This window comes from Trachypithecus francoisi, unplaced genomic scaffold (genome assembly GCF_009764315.1).
Source record: "Trachypithecus francoisi isolate TF-2019V2 unplaced genomic scaffold, Tfra_2.0 Lachesis_group4, whole genome shotgun sequence".
Classification (NCBI taxonomy): domain Eukaryota; kingdom Metazoa; phylum Chordata; class Mammalia; order Primates; family Cercopithecidae; genus Trachypithecus; species Trachypithecus francoisi.
In genome coordinates, this window is record NW_022681469.1 from 36,170,840 (window position 1) to 36,189,735 (window position 18,896).

Below are 18,896 nucleotides of genomic sequence, written 5' to 3' on the forward strand. Positions count from 1 at the left end.
CATGAGTTCAGTAGTGTCTTGTTTTGTGTTCAAGAATTCTAAGCTTCATGTTTGCTTGCTTCTGTGTTATCTTCCTTGAATGACTGAAAGTCCATACAGACCCCAAATTTATTATACATAAGGTCAATGACTTTCACTTTGTCTCTGTCACCAACTAGCAATTATTAGAATAACCTCTCATTTCTGAAGTCACTTATTACATATTTGGTGTCTATTTGGAAGAGTCGTCCTGAACTGAAGGAAAATATATTCCTTTTATAGCCTTCTTGTAGAGCTATGAAATGATTCCTGCACATTTGGAAGTAATATGCTTTACTAGTGGTAAGAGGGTCCTCTTTCAATTCTTCCTGAGCAATGAGAGCAGTGACAAAAAGAACCTAGCCATGTAAGAGAGAGAGAAAAAAAAAGTGATATTAATGGGACAAGAACAATTCCTGAAAATATATAAGGTATATGCTCAAAGCACTGGAACTGGCAGAATAACAATAGCTAAGAGGGCCTGTGTGCGGTGTTTTATCTGCAGTTTGATTTCTCTGAGTGGGGGAATTCAATGGGCAGTTATGCGAGTGGCCTGCATTGGATGGAAATACTTGAAGGTCTGGAGTTCAGCAATTTTGTGGAATTTCAGAGAAAATTCCCTCAGAATTTTTATTTACCCTCACACTTTGGTTGTAGCATCCACCACTAGCTGCCATGAGAACTGGGAAGATAGGGCTTCTGAGGTTCGCTTTGGTACTGCACTCAGCAGAGCAAAAACATCATGCAGGACATGAACGAACAGGGAAGGATTCATCTTTCCTGTGGCTCAAATTTTAGGTTAAAAGAGTGAAGATGTCATTTAAAGATGATAAGGAAGTAAGCTAAGTGCACCTCAGAAAAAAAGGAAACAACATGGTTAGGAAATATGTATGCCTTTTTGGAATAATCAAATCATCTCAGGCGCAGGAATCCACATTTAAACAATATTTCCCTACATTCAGATGCAATAGCAACCAGCAAGCAAAGCATAAACAAATTCTATGGATAGGAAAATGACAAAATTAAAAATGAGCTTGGGAAAATTTGCTTCCAGAGGGAGGGGTTTTCTTGCACCAGACAATGGTGGAATCGGGAACCCATTCTCTACCTGGAAATTGGTACAGAGATTCAGTCTCTGTCCAGGAAGACACTTTGGAGTAGAAGAATGATACCCATCCAACTCAGTGTCTTCTTCATGATCATCTATGTGCTTGAGTCCTTGACAATTATTGTGCAGAGCAGCTTAATTGTTGCAGTGCTGGGGAGAGAATGGCTACAAGTCAGAAGGCTGATGCCTGTGGACATGATTCTCATCAGCCTGGGCATCTCTCGCTTCTGTCTACAGTGGACATCAATGCTGAACGATTTTTGCTTCTATTTTAATTTTAATTATGTACTTTGCAACTTAACAATCACCTGGGAATTTTTTAATGTCCTTACATTCTGGTTAAACAGCTTGCTTACCGTCTTCTACTGCATCAAGGTCTCTTCTTTGACCCATCCCATCGTTCTCTGGCTGAGGTGGAGAATTTTGAGGTTGCTTCCCTGGCTATTACTGGGTTCTCTGATGATTACTTGTGTGACAATCATCCCTTCAGCTATTGGGAATTACATTCAAATTCAGTTTCTCACCACAGAGCATCCACCCAGAAACAGCACTGTAATTGACAGACTTCAAAAGTTTCATCAGTATCTGCTCCAGGCTCATATAGTCGCGTTGGTTGTTCCTTTCATCCTGTTCCTGGCCTCCACCATCTTGCTCACGGCATCACTGACCAAGCAGATACAACATCATGGTACTGGTCACTGCAATCCAAGCATGAAAGCACACTTCACTGCCCTGAGGTCCCTTGCCATCTTGTTTATCGTGTTTACCTCTTACTTTCTAACCATACTTATCACGATCATAGGTACTCTATTTGATAAGAGATGTTGGTTATGGGTCTGGGAAGCTTTTGTCTATGCTTTCATCTTTATGCATTCCACTTCACTGATGCTGAGCAGCCCTACACTGAAAAGGATTCTAAGTGGAAAATGCTAGGCCTAAAGGTTGCCTGAGGCACAGGGTAAAAGACTCCCGGGCAATTGATATAATTAATACCAGTAAAGAGTATTGCTCTTATCAATCAACTCATTGTGAATCACCATGAATGCAAGCCTCATTCTCTTCCATCTTCGCAGCCATCTATTTCTAAATAATCAACCCTTTCTCCATCCTTTTCCACTGGTTTCCTTTCCCTTTCACAATCCTCAGGTTGGTTCCAACTTGCTCAAGACTGCCCCATCTCTCTTTAGTCCTTGCCAAGTCTGGAATCGTGTACCTGGTATATTCTACACAAGACAGTCAAAATCATGGTGTCCACACATTACTCTAACCTTCCCATGACTGCCAGTTACTTCACACATGAGTATGAATACCATCCCACAAAAACGTATTGCTCATACCCTGAATGCTTCCCATACTAAGCCTTCAATTCACTTTCTTTAGTCAAGGGGTCTCTTCTCTCTCTCTCTCTCTCTCTCTCTCTCTCCCCCCCACCCCCCCCCCCCCCATCTCTCTCTCTTTCTCTATCCCCTGGCTGTTTCTGGACTTTTATCTAATGATACAAATTTTCTTATTTGCTTCTCTTCCAAATGTCATATCTTTATCTCTTTAAAACTCAAGTCAAAATTTAACTCTTTCTTCATTTCCATTAGCCAAAACATTATACTCTTCCCCAGAATAGCAGAAAATTTGTCCAATCCAGATTCATCCTTAATACCTCCCCAAATATTGACAATTTAATTGTGTCAACTATAAAACTATAAATGGTTTCCATTGGCTCAATTCTTGCCTCTCTATTGCATTATAAGTTGGAGTTAACTTGATGGAACATCTCTATATTGAGACATAGTTGATTTTTTCCCATATACAACCCAGATGTCAGCTAAGAACCACTCTTAGCTCATAACATCTGAATGGCATTGGCTTACATTTTCTACACTTTTTTGTTCTGTCCAAAGCCCTCCCAAAATGAATAAGAATACAGAAATCACACAGTAATCAGTGAAAAATCACCTATAAGACATACTCATTCTTTAGATGCTCTTCCTGCCTCCCTATCTGACAGCTTTCTCTCATACCTGCTTCCCTTACCCCATGTTGCCTTATCTCGAAGGCATCTCACTCCTCATTTATCTCCTCTTCACCCTTACCTACCAGCAGCTATGTGTCTTGGTAATGTCCAACCTTTGGACATTAGGCCTTTGGGTCTCAGCCTCTGTCCACTCCAGATAGTTATTAAGGTATTCTTCTTAAAGTCAGTTGCATCTCTTACACCATTCTGGTATCAAGTGTTAATAATATGATGTTTTCTACCCTTTGTATATATTGGGCATGTCTGGTGAACTTCTAGCTCTGCCATTGAAAGACTGAAACACTTCCTGAAAACAAATCATCCTATGGGGAAAAGGATGCAAGTATCTCAAGCTTGACAGTGAAAGGATGGCTTAGTCCTAGAAAGGAATGGAAATTCTGATCTGCTTGTGGGTTTATCACTCTGATTTGTCTCTGAGTCAAATTCATATTTGAAACAGGGTGTGAAACATAAGTGAAAACTGAAAGACCACTTTTACCAAAGACTCTGTGCCATTTGGCATATCTCAGCAGCATTCCTACTATTGTACAGAGAAGGGAGTGAAGCATGCTGTCCCACTCCATAGAAGCACCCTGTCAGCCTTGGCATCTCCTTAGGGCCAATGGTTTCACCGCAGCAGAAGGTAGAACAAAACCTGGTGGATGCAGTAATGGCTGGGGAGCAGAGTCCTAACCATGGGTCTGAGAAGAAAAAAGGGAAAAAAAAGGTAGATATTGGCATTGAGTTGACTCCCAGGAATGCTTAGGAGGCTGGTGGGGAGGTGGGTTATAGGGTTTGGGATCCTGCTGGAATAGATTGAACAAGAGCCAGTGAAATTAGGATTCTATTGCTATTTGTCACTTGTATCCACAGCCAGATGAGGTCTTGCATGTTCAAAAACCCCAGATAGCTGAAATAAATAGAAACCATTCTTCTCATATGTGTATAAATAGAGAACAGGAAAAAAAGAACACCCCCTCTCCCCACAATCACACACACAGACACTATTCCAGAAGCTGTTAAATATTTTTAGTACTCTCACTGTCTTCTTTTGAGTAAAGTGCAATGGAAAACTTATCCAGGATATGCATAATGTGGGAGTGTTAGAAGCAGTTGAAGGGATCCAGAAATCAGAAAAACATAAAATACAAACAGAAATAATAACTAACCTTTATATTAATGGCACCTAATAGTTCACACAAAGATTTTATTTACATTTTCTTATTTTGGACTAAAAGACAAATCAAGGTCACTTAATCCAAACTAGTTGGAAAATAAACCTAATACGGTCAAGTGATTTACTTAAATTAACACTGCTGGTTAATGCCAAATCTGAAGTCAATGGAAGAGGAGAGGGAACCAAGAGATAAATTTTAAAGGAGCAAAAAATGTAATTTGGAAAAACATATGATTTAAAAAGCAGATGCTGGCCAGGCACAGTGGCTCACGCCTGTAATCCCAGCACTTTGGGAGGCCGAGGAGGGTAGATCACCTGAGGCAGGAGTTTGGGACCAGCCTGATCAACATGGTGAAACCCCGTCTCTACTAAAAATACAAAAAAAAAAAAAAAAAAAAAAATTAGCCAGGCATGGTGGCAGGAGCCTGTAACACCAGCTACTTGGGAGGCTGAGACAGGAGAATAGCTTGAACCTGGGAGGTGGAGGTTGCAGTGAGCCAAGATAGTGCCATTGCACTCCAGCCTGGGCAACAAGAGAGAAATTCTATCTCAAAAATAAATAAATAAAAAGGAGATGTTTTTCAAAAAATTACAGAAAGATTGTGACTAAAAGCTAGGAAATTTTTTTGACAGCTTCCTTTAGCTAGATATGAAATTAAGATACCCAGGAGCCAATGCACCTGTGTTGTCCAATTTGTAAATACTTTATCCTATATAATGCTTTTTATTCACAGTATAGTGTGTTGGTTGATAACTCACAAACACACACACACACAGGAAAAAGAAAAAAAAAAAACAGAAGAAGGGAGAGGACGTGATAGGGGAGTGAAATAATTTACCCCACTTTCTTCCCTGCTGTTCTCCAGCCTCTATACCACGTCTAAGACAGGAGAAGAGAAGAAGCCATTAATTAGGTATGAGATTAGTGTTTGATTTAGAATCTTTAAAGACTAAACAGGAGAAAATTCTTAGAAAGCTATGGAATCTATAATGCCACCAAGGATTGGGAAAGGGTCATTTTAGGAATATTTTTGAACACAGAAGTCAGAGAAAAATTTGTTTCTTTGGAGCACAATCTATTCAATAACTTTGTTACAGGAGACAAAAAAGTCAGTAAAATGTGAAATGCCTCTACATTTTCTCTGAGATTGCTTTTCAGGTATTGTGCATTGCATTCCACTTATTAAACAGACAAATTTCCTTTCTCAGAAAGAGCTAAACCAGATGAGATCAGGCACATTCAGGGTGGTATGGCCAGGTGCGGTGGCTCAAGCCTGTAACCTCAGCACTTTGGGAGGCCAATGAGGGCAGATCACATGAAGTCAGGAGTTCCAGACCAGCCTGGCCAACATGGTGAAACCCTGTCTCTGCTTAAAAAACAAAAGTTAGCTAGGCATGATGGTGGCGCCTGTAATCCCAGCTATGCAGGAGGCCGAGGAGGGAGAATCACTTGAACCTGGGAGGCAGAGGTTGCATTGAGCTGAGATTGCGCCACTGCACTCCAACCTGGTAAACAGAGCAAGATTTTGTCTCAAAAGAAAGGGAGGAAGGGAGGGAGGGAGGGAAGGAGGGAGGGAGGGAGGGAGGAAGGAAGGAAGAGGGAGGGAGGGAGGAAGGGAAGGAAGGAAGGAAGGAAGGAAGGGTTAAGTCAAAGGCCAAAGAATTTAGACAGTGCAACATTAAATTTGGGGATTCATCACAATATCTTTCCATACCTAAGAAATTTTAACATAAAGTTCTGCTCTCTTTCCATTCTGGCATTTGAGTTTATATTTTGTTAATGATGTTGGTTCTTATTGTTCTTGTATTTGTATTGTAAATTACGGCAAATTCTTTTTGTACTTGATCTTGCTGCTTTAAAAAGGAGGTGAAGAAAGAGCAAAAGAAAAGAAAGACTACCAAGGATAATGACATGAGTAGCACTGCAGCAATAAAACAATAATGGCATAACTAAATGATAATGTTTTAAATTATCCAGATTTACTTTTATTCCAGAAATGGATATTAAAGAACAGAATTTTGGAAATACTTATAAAGTCTAGAGGAGCATGTACTTTCAATTGGTATAATTCAATGATTTCCGTGTCTATTAATAATGCCAAAATTCTTCCTAATAGAAGGGAAAATGCAGCTTCTTTGGCCTTTCTACACAGATATTTTAATACAATCCCTGAGACTTATTTACAATCCATTTAGCCAGGTCTGAAACTCCCAAAGTAACATTTATTTGAGACCATTTTTTTCTATTTTTAATAAAACTTACAAAACTGATGCTAAGTGTAAACTGGCTTTTTGCTAGTTTTGATAGCAAATATATAGTAGGATAAACTCAATTGCCAAGTTGCTTCAAATCATTTGTGGGATAAAATTTATAAAAAGTGGCAGGCTATACTGGTTGAATAAAAGATAAATTTCTTATCATAAATTTTTTTCTTCAAATTTTAATCTAAATGCAGGATTTTTTAAAAAAGGAACTTTTATTTTTAAAATATGCTACATGCAAGTAATTCAAACACAGCCAAAGTGCAGTCAAAATGACTGAGAATAATCATTCGCATTTGCAGGGGAAAATAGATCTTAAAATTTAAGTTTAAAATTAGAGGCAAGATAAATTTCACAAGCTTCATTCTTATAGCCTAAAGATAGACTGTGTAGGTAGATATTTCTTGAGAATCTTGGCAGATCAGTGTTGTCAGTACTTGAGGGATTGAATCAGGCTCACTCCAAGAACTTGGAAATAAGATTGTCTTTTGATGGGTAAATCAAGAAATCAACTTCCCTTCCTATTTCTGCCCTAAATGAATCAATCTAAGAATTAACCAGAAAATGGGTGGCTAGGAGGTTTTCCAGTTAAATCTCAGGATTTAGGTCAAAGCAGAGTCCAGATTGGAGTAAATTACCTAGAAAGAGAAGTAAAACAGGTTTCAAAATAAACTTTAACAAGCAGATGGAAAGGTTATAAATTTGAACTCCATTATGTTCATCCAGACCTGCCCAGGGTAGGGGGCTTGTTGGGTCAACCAACTTGAAGCTTTCTAGTCCTAGTGACAAGTCCTTCAAGCTGTTATCTGAGGAATTCATCACAAGGTCATATAAATTCCTTCATCTCTTATGCTGTCTGCCCTCACCCACTCATTTGATTATGATTTGGCATTTCATGTTGTGATTGTGTGTCCAGGCAAATGGAAGATGCAAAACACACGTGCATATGTGAGGATGGCACAAGACTTTCAGGGCCCAATTCAGGATGTTAGGGCTGGTGGCTGATCCCCACATGGACTGCTTTGCCACCTTTGTCCCCATGCTGAGAGCATTCTGTGAAAAACAGAAGGTCCACACTGCAAAGCTGCACTCACTCTATGCCTCCCGTTATGTTTTTGATCCTAGTATACATTGCTATATTGGTGCCCGTGAGATTCATTTTTGCCATCTTCACACTCAGTCCCAGTTTTCTTGACCTAGGCTTATGATCACGTTGGTTGAATTGAGGCAGAAATTTCCCTGACATCTTGACCATTTAATTAATTCACACTTGTGTCCACTTCAGTCTCATTTTTTCAGCTTCAGTTTCAGGTATATGCATTTGTTTCTAAACCTGACCATCTTGGAGAACTAATAAGAATGGGTTTCTAAGCCCATAAAGCAAAGGAGCAGCCCTAGCATGTGGTAGCATCATTTTGGTACTCATCAATATATTATTTTGAGAATAATTCTGCTGGCATTTAGGATTATTATTCTCACTACCAAGGTCGCTCTTCTTAGTTGTAGGCAATGAAATATGGTCTAGATCATCTGAGGATGGAGAATCTACTACACATTTTTATGCAGCATATACAGTTTCAGGGAGTACTAGGAAAATGGCAGAAGCAGGCAACCAGAAGAAATGTCCAACCATACCACTGTCTGCCAGTAGCACCATCTGCCACTTGGCTTCCATAACATTAGGGAACAGGCTCCAGAACTTGTGTCACAGCTGCCCCAGGGGCATCGAATACCTCTGACCCAGGATCACACCTCACCTATGCAGCCAGTACCCTACATTGCTCACTTCCTCTGTGACTCTAATGGGTGCTTCTGCTTGGCTGAACCTGAGTCACATATAGAACCTTAGCTGCTCTGTGTGTCTGAAGAACATCATGTTATCTTTCCAGCTTCCACTGAAGGCTCACAGGATTGGGGCAAAGAGGGAGCAAAGTGAGACAAAGAGCAATCTCTCCACAACTTTCTTATGCAAATACTCACAATCTGTAAATTATAGCCTCTGATGTACATCCCACATCTATCACCATTGTTCACTAACTTAATAATTAGGTATCATAAATGTGTTTCTATACCTAAAATGCACATGAAAATAAATCGTAGACATTCTCAAGCAATTAATACTGGGGAAAAAACCTAAAAGAAACAAGGATAACTAAATATGGCTACCTTGGCATTTGCTAAAATGAAGGGTCCTGAACTCTAATAATTTCAGGACTGGTAACACAAATGCGGAAATGACCAGTAAGAAAACGGTGAGCTTGACAGTACATGCTGCACGACAACCTGTGTCACCCATGCTGTTTGCAGTCTATTTCAATGGAAAAAGAAAACCCCAAAATTAATGGTAAGGAATAAAAGAAGAGATTATTAGCTGTGGATTATGGTTTTCATTTCTCTCCCTAATCCACTTTACCAAGTCAGTGTACTTATTTTCCAGCTGTTGTCAGTGCTGACTCCTAACAGCTCCCAGGTACCCCTTCTTTTGAGAGAACTGTCAACAAGAACAGGCTTACTTGGGAGGCTATTCCCAGCCCACAATGCTGCAGCCTGAAGCTAGCTAATGGTTGGATGATATGAAGGTATAATATGCCAGTCCCCTTGAAACAGACTAACTCTATGGTGCAGTTCATGCTCAGAACACACCTTTGGCTCAGTTCAAAACTGCTCTTCAGCTTAGGCCACATCCTTGCGTAGCTTTTTTCCCCTTGTTTTACCCAGCTTACTTCATTCATTTTCTCCTGATAACATTCCCCCCCATATATAACTTAAATAGGAATCTGCTTGGGTTTGTTTCCAAAGAATATAAATTAAGAAACTAGCTAATCTCAACATTATTTAGTAGAAAACAAATAGAAAATAGCAAGAAAAAAATTATGTAGGTACTCCCCTATCAAGGAAGGGGAGCTTAACTCGCCATACCTTCACTGTGGCTGTACTTAACAGCTCTCTTCTAAAGAGGAGAGTATAAAAAGGGAGAAAAAAACTACAGTGTAGAGTCTTGGCAAATATTACCTAGGCCAGGTCATCGAAGTTAACCTTATCAGTGATATGTCATACTGATGGAATATACCATTGGTACGATGTAATGAGGATGACACTTTGCTTCTGTTGTCTTCCCCCTAAAAACCCAGTCTAGCCATGAGAAAAACATCAGACAAACCCACATTGAAGGACATTCTACAAAATATCGGATGAGTACTCTTCAAAATTGTCCAGTTTATTGGAAAGTCTAAAACTCTTTCACAAACCAGCGGAGGCTAAGGAAGCATACTGACCTAATGCAATGTGATAACTTGGGAAGTTTCCTGGAAGAGAAAAAGGATATTGAGGAAACACTAGTAAAATATGAATAAATTTTATAAATTAGCTAATAGTAACGTAACAATGCTGGTGCCTTAGTTGTGACAAATGTACTATATATACTCTCTCTCTCTTTCTCTCTCCCTCTTTCTCTCTCTCTCTCTCTCTACACACACACACATATATAGTACATACATATACACACATATATAGTACATACATATACACACATATATAGTACATATATATGTATCCTAATTAACAGTAAGAGAACCAGGTGTTAGTGCTCTTTGTATTATCTTCACAACTCTACTTTAAATCCAAACCTATTCTAAAATGTAAAGCTTATTTCATAAAAAAATTAAATTCCCTAATATTTCAGACATGTGGACATTTTTTATTTTTTGTCTCTATATACTCTATATATATACACACATACACACATATAGTACATATATACACACACACATATAGAGTACATGTATATATATCCTAATTAACACTAAGAGAGCCAGGTGTTAGTACTCTTTTCATTATTTTTACAACTCTATTTTAAGTCCAAAACTATTCTAAAATGTAAAGTTTATTTTATTAAAAAAAAAAGTAAATTCCCTAATATTTCAAACATGTGGACATTTTTTTAAATCTCTTGAGAGTAAGTTTATTTTTCTTACTTCTGTGTCACATAATTTTTGGTTCAATGCCAAACATCTTGTGTAGACTAGTAGAGGCTAAAATAAAAGATATTTGTGGCCAGAGATCAGCAAGCTGTTTCTCTGTCAGGATGTATGTATGGTGGCTGATAATTCTTCCCCTCCTGCTCTGCCATAGGTGATGAGTTCTACTCATCTCTTCCTCTCTTGAAGGAGGTTGTTCCTCCATGGATTTCAGACTGCTCAGTGCCCTGTGTCCTCAGGTACCTGATGAGTTCCAGCAAAGTTATACTTTTTGTCATTTATTCATCTCTCTCTCATTTACAGATAAGAGCAAATTCTTTTTAGCTTTCTACATTCTAAGAGCAAGCAGAATGCCAGAGATGCTTTTCTCCTTAATTTGGTATACACAACTATCATGTAGGAGGAACGAAAATAATTACAATAATATATTTTAAAACAAGATATATTAAATGTTTGAAAGCTCACATAATCTTAAAGTTGGAAGAAATATTAGAAGACATCTATCTTAATTTTAAAATATTTAAACCATATCCTCTTTTGTTAAAATTAAATTTTACTCCTCATCTTCCCTTCAAGAGGAGATCACTTCTAGTTAAAAATAAGCATATCTTCTGCATATGTCCACTAATCAAAAAAATATTTGTTTTACTTTACCTTCAGCTGAAATCATGAAAAGCATAGAAATAATTGTTTCATTTTACAAATAAAAAATTATAATATTGAGAATGTTTTCAAACTATACACTCTTTCCTGATTCTGGTTAAAAACACCATATGGAATCTTCTTCCTCCTCAGTTTGAAAATATTTCACCTATTCCAAACACCCACCAACCAGATTTTTTGGGTCTATATATGTACCTATAGAGAGAAGTTTATTATACATCAAATTCTTTATATAGACACTGCATATAAATATAGTAATCACAAGGATGAGGACATACAAAATGGGCAGAATAGGGGAGGTTAGAGTTAACCTTTCTTGCAAGGGGAAGGTTAAAAGATGGATGGTATAAAACAGAGCTAGGCCCCCTCTAAGAACTCAGTGCATCTGAGCCGAATGTTGCAAACCCAAACAACACAAGTACTGAGGTGATGGCACAGATTCAAATCAAACATCTGTGTTCTCTTGCCAGAGGCAAAAAGCTACGTGAAGGAGAAATGACGAGCATCTACAACAAGATGCGAGAAGAATACAGCCCACCTTGTTTTTCTGCAATTCTCAAAGGTCAGAGAAAAAAGCCTGCAATGATTATCATTGAGTAGTAACGTCAAAACTTCTAATAGTGTTTTCTAAGCTTTCCTTATCGTAAGAGTCATCTGACTTTTTATTAAAAATACAGATTCTTTGAATTCATTCCAGATTAACAAATCAGACTCTGGGAGAATTGCCTCAGAATGTGCATTCTTTTCTTTTTTTTTGAGACGGAGTCTCGCTCTGTCGCCTAGGCTGGAGTGCAGTGGCGGGATCTCAGCTCACTGCAAGCTCCGCCTCCCAGGTTTATGCCATTCTCCTGCCTCAGCCTCCCCAGTAGCTGTGATTACAGGCGCCCGCCACCTTGCCCGGCTAGTTTTTTGTATTTTTTAGTAGAGACAGGGTTTCACCGCGTTAGCCAGGATGGTCTCGATCTCCTGACCTCGTGATCCGCCCGTCTCGGCCTCCCAAAGTGCTGGGATTACAGGCTTGAGCCACTGCGCCCCGCCTAGAATGTGCATTCTTAAGCAAAGCCCATGGTATTCCTTTAATCAAAATCGTTTGAGAAAAAGTCTTAGAACACAGTCTCTTCACAATTTCTTGTCCTGAACAGCATTTTCTTATTAGTAGCTAATCATTTCTGATGATCAAGGCATGATAATACTGGTGCTTAACACTAAAATATTAAATACTAGGAACTGCTTGTGGGCTTGTTAAACTGTAATTTCCTTTCTGGAGGTATGAGCAGAAGAAACTCAACATTGAATTCACCTTATGGTAAGTAAATTTTAGGGAAAAGCTGATAGCAAACTAAACAATTATTCTATTTATTTTTGCTAGAATAATTTTCAAGGAAAGAGATAAGCTTTAAAAACAAATTATTCTAGTGCATGTTAAATTATGTAAGCAGGAATAAATCAAAATTTGTTCATGAACACATGACTGACGAATAGTGAAATCATTGCTCCAAACCTCTTGAGAGTATGTCTCAAACTGAATCTAGTTTGAGAGCCTCTTTGTGAAATTTACAGGGCTATACTTCAATGGAAATACATGTGTTTTAGATGAAAGGGAGAGTGTCTAATGAGGAGAACTTTGTCGTTTGTAGGAAAGACAAAAAGGTACTGAGTTTTGGTTTTAATTTGGGAAAAAGGGATGAAAATACTACATAGAGCTCTTTGAATTTTCCTACAAACTACCTCTTAAGATTTCATTCTCAGGCAATGTTAATGTTTGGCTCAGGATTATCTGATTACATGAATTGCTTAAAATGCTAAATGCTAGGCCTCCATGTTCTTATCGAGATTAATACTTCAAAAAAACATTTCCTGGGTTTCAAAAAAAAAAACAACCAGAAGGCTAAATTTTTAGAAAGGATTTAGATAAAGTTTAGATAAAGTTGGAAAATGAGTGCCAAAAGGACAGGTCACCAAACGTTTTCTGGAAAAGGCCAAATAGTAAGCATTTTAGCTTTTTGGGACCATACAGTCTCAGTCACAACTACTGAAATCTACTGCTATAACACAAAGCAGCCATATACAATACATAAACTAACAAAAATGATTCTCTTCTAGTAAACCTTTATTTACGAAAATAAGCAACCAGCTAGATCTGGCCTTCCGGCCATAGTTTTCCAACCCTTTCCCTAAAGGATGAATCTTTGCTCTTTCTCACACCAAAGTCTGATAAAAGGAAAAGCAAGAAGAGAGATGAGTTAGGGTTGTTGAAGGAATGGGGGAAATGGAACCATTATAATCCCCTTCACTTTCTTTCTTGATCACTTAGAATGAGTTCTAACTCTGGTATAGCTATCTAGTGGAAGAGGTCTTCCTTATGGATATAATCAGCTGTCATTTAAGTCTCTTTATAATGCAAAAAGAGTCACTCAGCATTCTCTACCAATCTGTTTCCCGTCTTCCCAAGCAGCAGATAACAGGAGAAGGAGACAAAGAAACCAAATATCAACTACACTCCCCCACAACAAAAGTCTATACAGGTAAATAATGATCAAAAGAATAACACAATTACAGTTAGTTTTATGTTTATTTTCTTCCATGCAATAAAAAATAATTTCAAATTTGTTTTTAGGAAGACAGGGTAAAAATGACTACTTCTCTTCTCTCTATTAAACTGTGCCAGGCCGGGCGCAGTGGCTCACGCCTGTAATCCCAGCACTTTGGGAGGCCGAGGCGGGCGGATCACAAGGTCAGGAGATCGAGACTATCCTGGCTAACAGGGTGAAACCCCATCTCTACTAAAAATACAAAAAAGCCGGGCGTGGTGGCCGGCGCCTGTAGTCCCAGCTACTCGGGAGGCTGAGGCAGGAGAATGGCATGAACCCGGGAGGCGGAGCTTGCAGTGAGCCGAGATCACGCCACTGCACTCCAGCCTGGGAGACACAGCGAGACTCTGTCTCAAAAAATAAAAAAAAAATGAAAAATAAACTGTGCCAAAACATCATGGAGAATAAGAAGTTGAAATTGAACCTTCATATTTGATAAAATTAGGATTAAATTAAACTTTTTAAAACTTCAAAAATTAATATATATAATACATATATATGTACATACACATACATAAAGATATATATATGGAAAGGTTGAAAAGCCCAATAAAAATTCAACCAAGATAAGTTTAGATTTCCAGACACCACATGTATCTCAGCAAAAGCTCACAGAATTGAGTGCAATATCCTATGAAATAAACACTTACGATGACAAAGGCAACAAAATTGGAGTATATGGGCTACTTATAGAAGCCTCCCTGGTAAATACCTCTAAATATCTCATCTTTTTTCAATTTAATAAAAAGATTAAACAAGCTCATCTATGCAGAGAGTCACAAAATCTATAACGTGAAATCCATTTTATGAGCTAGATAAAACATTTGCTAGCTCAGAGCACCAAACTTGTTCCTCTCACACACAAATCTCCTATAAATAGTTTATCCAGGTAGAACTCACAGTATTCAGCAATGAAAAACAATTCAATAGAGACAAATATCTAACATATACAAAACACACAAAAAGGAAGGAAAGAACAAGAATGCAGATGACGATTACACTATTGCAAATGTCTCAATGCAGAAGATTAAAATTATGATAAAACAGATTTCAAAAAACTCAAAGAAACCCATGAAAATATCCTTTCTATAAAACAAAAACTCAATAAGAGATATGAAACATTTGAGAAAGAAATAAGAAAAAATAAACTTGTGAAGTGAAAGAGGGCAATAAAATCATTACAGCTAAAAGGAAAAATAAAAGAAACTGCTGAATACAAACTAAGAAATATGGCAAACAGAGTTGAGATAAGCAAGCAAAATGAAATTGAAAAGAGCAAAGAGTTTAAGTTAGGATGGCCATTACTTTTGGAAAAGTAGGAGGATTTGGAGTGTTGAGTAATGTTTTGTTTTTTGAAAAAATACAAAAGACAGTAGTTAAACAGATACGTCCACTCCCATAACTCATTGAATATGCATTTATGATTTGTTCACTTTTATATGGATGCTATACTTCAAGAAAAATTGAGTTAAAAAAGAGAAGAAGTAACATCATAAATATGGAAGGAGATCCAACATAATCACTATTGGTACTTCCTGAGGAAGAGAAAAGTTGCCACTGGAAAAAAGTTAACAATATAATTTAAGAAAATTGTTCTGAAACTAGAGAGATCTGAAACTACAGAATGAAAAACTACTCCAATTTTGAGGAAAATGAACACAAAACTTTCAACAAAGAGGCATATTCCAGTAAAATTAATAAATTTTTGCCAGGCACAGTGGCTCACACCTGTAATCCTAGCAGTTTGGGTGGCCAAGGCAGGTGGATCACAGGAGGCCAGGAGTTCAAGACCTGCCTGGGCAACATGGCAAAATCCCCTCTTTACTAAAAGTACAAAAATTAGCTAGGCATGGTGGTGTACACCTGTAATCCCAGTATTCAGGTGGCTGAGGCAGGAGAATCACTTGAACCCGGGAGGTGGAGGTCGCAGTGAGCCAGGATCACGCCACTGCATACCAGCCTGTGTGACAGAGTGAGACCTTGCCTCAAAAAATAAATAAATAAATAATAATAATAATAATAATAATAATAATAATACATTTCATGTAAAAGGAAAATAACAAGAAGAGAGCATTGAATCTCCAAAATATTAGTTGAAAAATAAAACAACCCGGAGAAAAATGGTTGAACAATTACATTTATGTTTTAAACTACACTGATATAGAAACAATACTATAACTAACACATTTCTGTAGTTAATGGTGGAGTAAGGTTTTATGTATTACATAAAATTAGTTACAATGGTAAACATTAAGTATGTACATGTAATAAGCTTTTCAAATTGTCAGAATATAAATGCATTTACAAAAGTCAAGCAAACGTAGGTCATATATCAGAAGATAAAAAGCAAAAGACCTATTAAAATATAATGTTGGACCAAAATATATCAGAAATAAAGTCAAATGTATGTGTTACATCAATGAATTTGAATAATCATCTACTAAAAGAAAAAGTTTATCAGATTTGACTATAAAGCAAAACACAATTATATGCTAAAATCAAGAGAAACACTTAAAATTAAGTTACTTATAAAGTTAAAGTGAAAAGAAGGGTAAAGTATGTTTGCAGTAAAATTCTGTAATTTGCCTTTCTAATTTAACAATAAATTAAACAGATGACAAACTTAGTAAAAATTAATAACATAAAATAGATCTATGTCTAAGTCTGCACCAAGAAAACAGAAACAAAACCTTCTTTTCAAGTTTCCATGGGTCATTCACAAAAAGTGATCACATATTAAGCCACCAAAAAAGCTTCTGCAAATTTCAAAAAAATATAGCACAAATAGTATTCTCTTTTCTAGTATGGTAATGCTAGAAATTAATATTAAAAGCACAAACAGTCCTATGAGATGGTGAAATTTTACTAATCTCTTCAATAATTTTTAGTACAAAAGGAAAAGCAAACTAAAATTCTACAATAGAGAAAATAGTAACAATAAAGTACTAAACATCAAAATCCAGGATATGCCTAAAGTGCACAAACGTAACCATAAATATAAACACTTATATTAATAAGAAAAAATCAGTATATAATTAAGTATCCAACTCATTAAGTTGAAGAGATTAAATATTAAGGAAATTATAAGGGAAAAATAAAAATAAAGTGAAATTAATGAATTTAATAAAATGTTTTTAATAGACAAAAATAAAGATCTATTTACTTCAAAAATAGAATACAAACATCATGAAGTAACTGAATCAAAATAAAAGGGAGAAAGTACATACAAGTTTTATATGAGTAGTCTTTAAAATGCTACTGGAAGAAGACTTAAATGAAGGCAAGAGCATTTTTAAATCTTGGACAAAATTACTCATAGAGATGTCAGTTCTCAAATCAATAAATGTAAAGATTTTTAAGAATGTTCTCAACTTTTTAAAATAAGCATTTTCTAAAATTTATATGGAAAAGTAATATGAAAAATAGGTTCTAATAAATTCTGAGAGTGGGAGAAGTAATAAGAGAAGATAGTCCTCCAGGTTAAAAAAAAAAGTACTATAAAGCAATAGTAATAAAAAAAATGTGGTACTGATGCATCAATATACCATAAGAAACAACCCCCAAGATCATTTAAATGGAAAAAATAGAGTTCAGTGAGTGCTTATAATATATTCTCCTGCATCTAAAACACTTAAGGCTATGTGATTCTATCTTTGACTCTGCAGAAACTACCTCTGGAAGATAGCACAGATTGTTTCTGGGAAGATAATGGAAGATTAAGGCATTGGAGTGATGGTGAAGTGATTTACTTTTCACTATATATCTCATTGCTTCTTTTACACTTTGTGTTATCATTACACATTAATTATTTTAAAATTTAAAGTAAATGAAATAAATCATTAAAAAATAAAGTTACAATTACAAATGTTCACTCTAGAAAATTATAAAATTTAAGAAAACTTAAAAATTGAAACCAAAGTAATTCCAAATTTTGTTAACTGTGGACCATATTTGCAGCACCAAAGTATGTCACGGCGGCGAATCCATACAGGTCTGCAGCGAACTCCATTCTTGCCTTCTCAGAAGAAGGAATTTGACAAAGGGGCATAAGGCAGAAGGAGAGATGGAGGCAAGTTTTACAGCGGGAGTGAAAGTTTATTAAAAAGTTTTAAAGCAAGAAGGAAAAGAAGTAAAATACACGTGGAAGATGGCCTAGCAGGTAACTTGATCAGCCTGCATAAGGAGTCATGGTCAAGTGCACAGTTTGACCTTTTGACTTGGGGGTTATACATTGACATTCTTCCAAGGTCTTGCATTCTTATCCCCTGATTTTTCCCTTAGGGTGGGAGGACTCATGCTCCCTGGTCAGCTAGGACCTAGGAGGGAAGCATGCACAGTGTGTTTATTGGAGTTGTATGCAAGCTCACTTCAGTCGTTTCATCTTGCCCCTCAGTGCACATGCTTGAGCCCAGGGGCCCAACTCCTGAGATCTTATTGGGAAGCTACGATCACAAGTTTCAAGTGTTTTCATTTTTTAGGAGACTGCCTTTTTCTGGTGCCAGCTGTGACCCATTATTATTTTAGAGAGACAGTTAACAACCACCTGACCGTCACCTGATGGTTGCCTGACACTCCTGGTGTTGTGGCAGGGAGCTGGGGTGGACCCCTCTCCTGCCTTGCTCATGTCTGACTTGCTACCTACTGTAACAATTTCATCATAAGAAGTTAACTACTGTAAAGATTTTCATTTGTTCCTCTTTACTCTTTTGTTTGTGCGTATTTAATACAGACAATATTTCCTATGCATGAGTGTGCCAAAGAGGCAGAAGGAGATAAGCATTGAGAAACTGGCTCTGTATAATAAACAGCTAGGAATGAGGGAGAATGAGAGGGAGACAAGCCTCTCTGGCCACGACTTGAGGAGGAATTTGAAGGTTTGGAATATGTGAGACTGGAGTACCTCCAGAGTACAAGAGAATTGAAGGAAATAAAGATTTATGGGCTGGCAGTGGTGCCTCATGCCTGCAATCCCAGCAGTTTGGGAGGCTAATGTGGGTGGATTGCTTGAGCTCAAAAGTTCAAGACCAGCCTGGGCAATATGATGAGACCCTGTCTCTACAAAAAAATACAAAAATTAACTGGGAATGGTGAT

The 18,896-nt window shown here is 37.2% G+C and overlaps 1 protein-coding gene across 1 annotated transcript; it reads left to right on the plus strand.

Annotated features, from left to right (window-relative positions):
* Positions 1–1,125: 1,125 nt before the first annotated feature.
* On the plus strand, positions 1,126–2,108 carry TAS2R16 (taste 2 receptor member 16). The gene has a single exon (XM_033193194.1). The coding sequence runs from the start codon at positions 1,184–1,186 to the stop codon at positions 2,057–2,059; it is 876 nt and encodes a 291-aa protein (XP_033049085.1). The 5' UTR covers positions 1,126–1,183; the 3' UTR covers positions 2,060–2,108.
* Positions 2,109–18,896: the final 16,788 nt, after the last annotated feature.

What these genes read in the sequence shown, in the direction of transcription:
- TAS2R16 (XM_033193194.1), top strand. Translation starts at nt 1,184, where the DNA reads ATGATACCCATCCAACTCAGTGTCTTCTTCATGATCATCTATGTGCTT.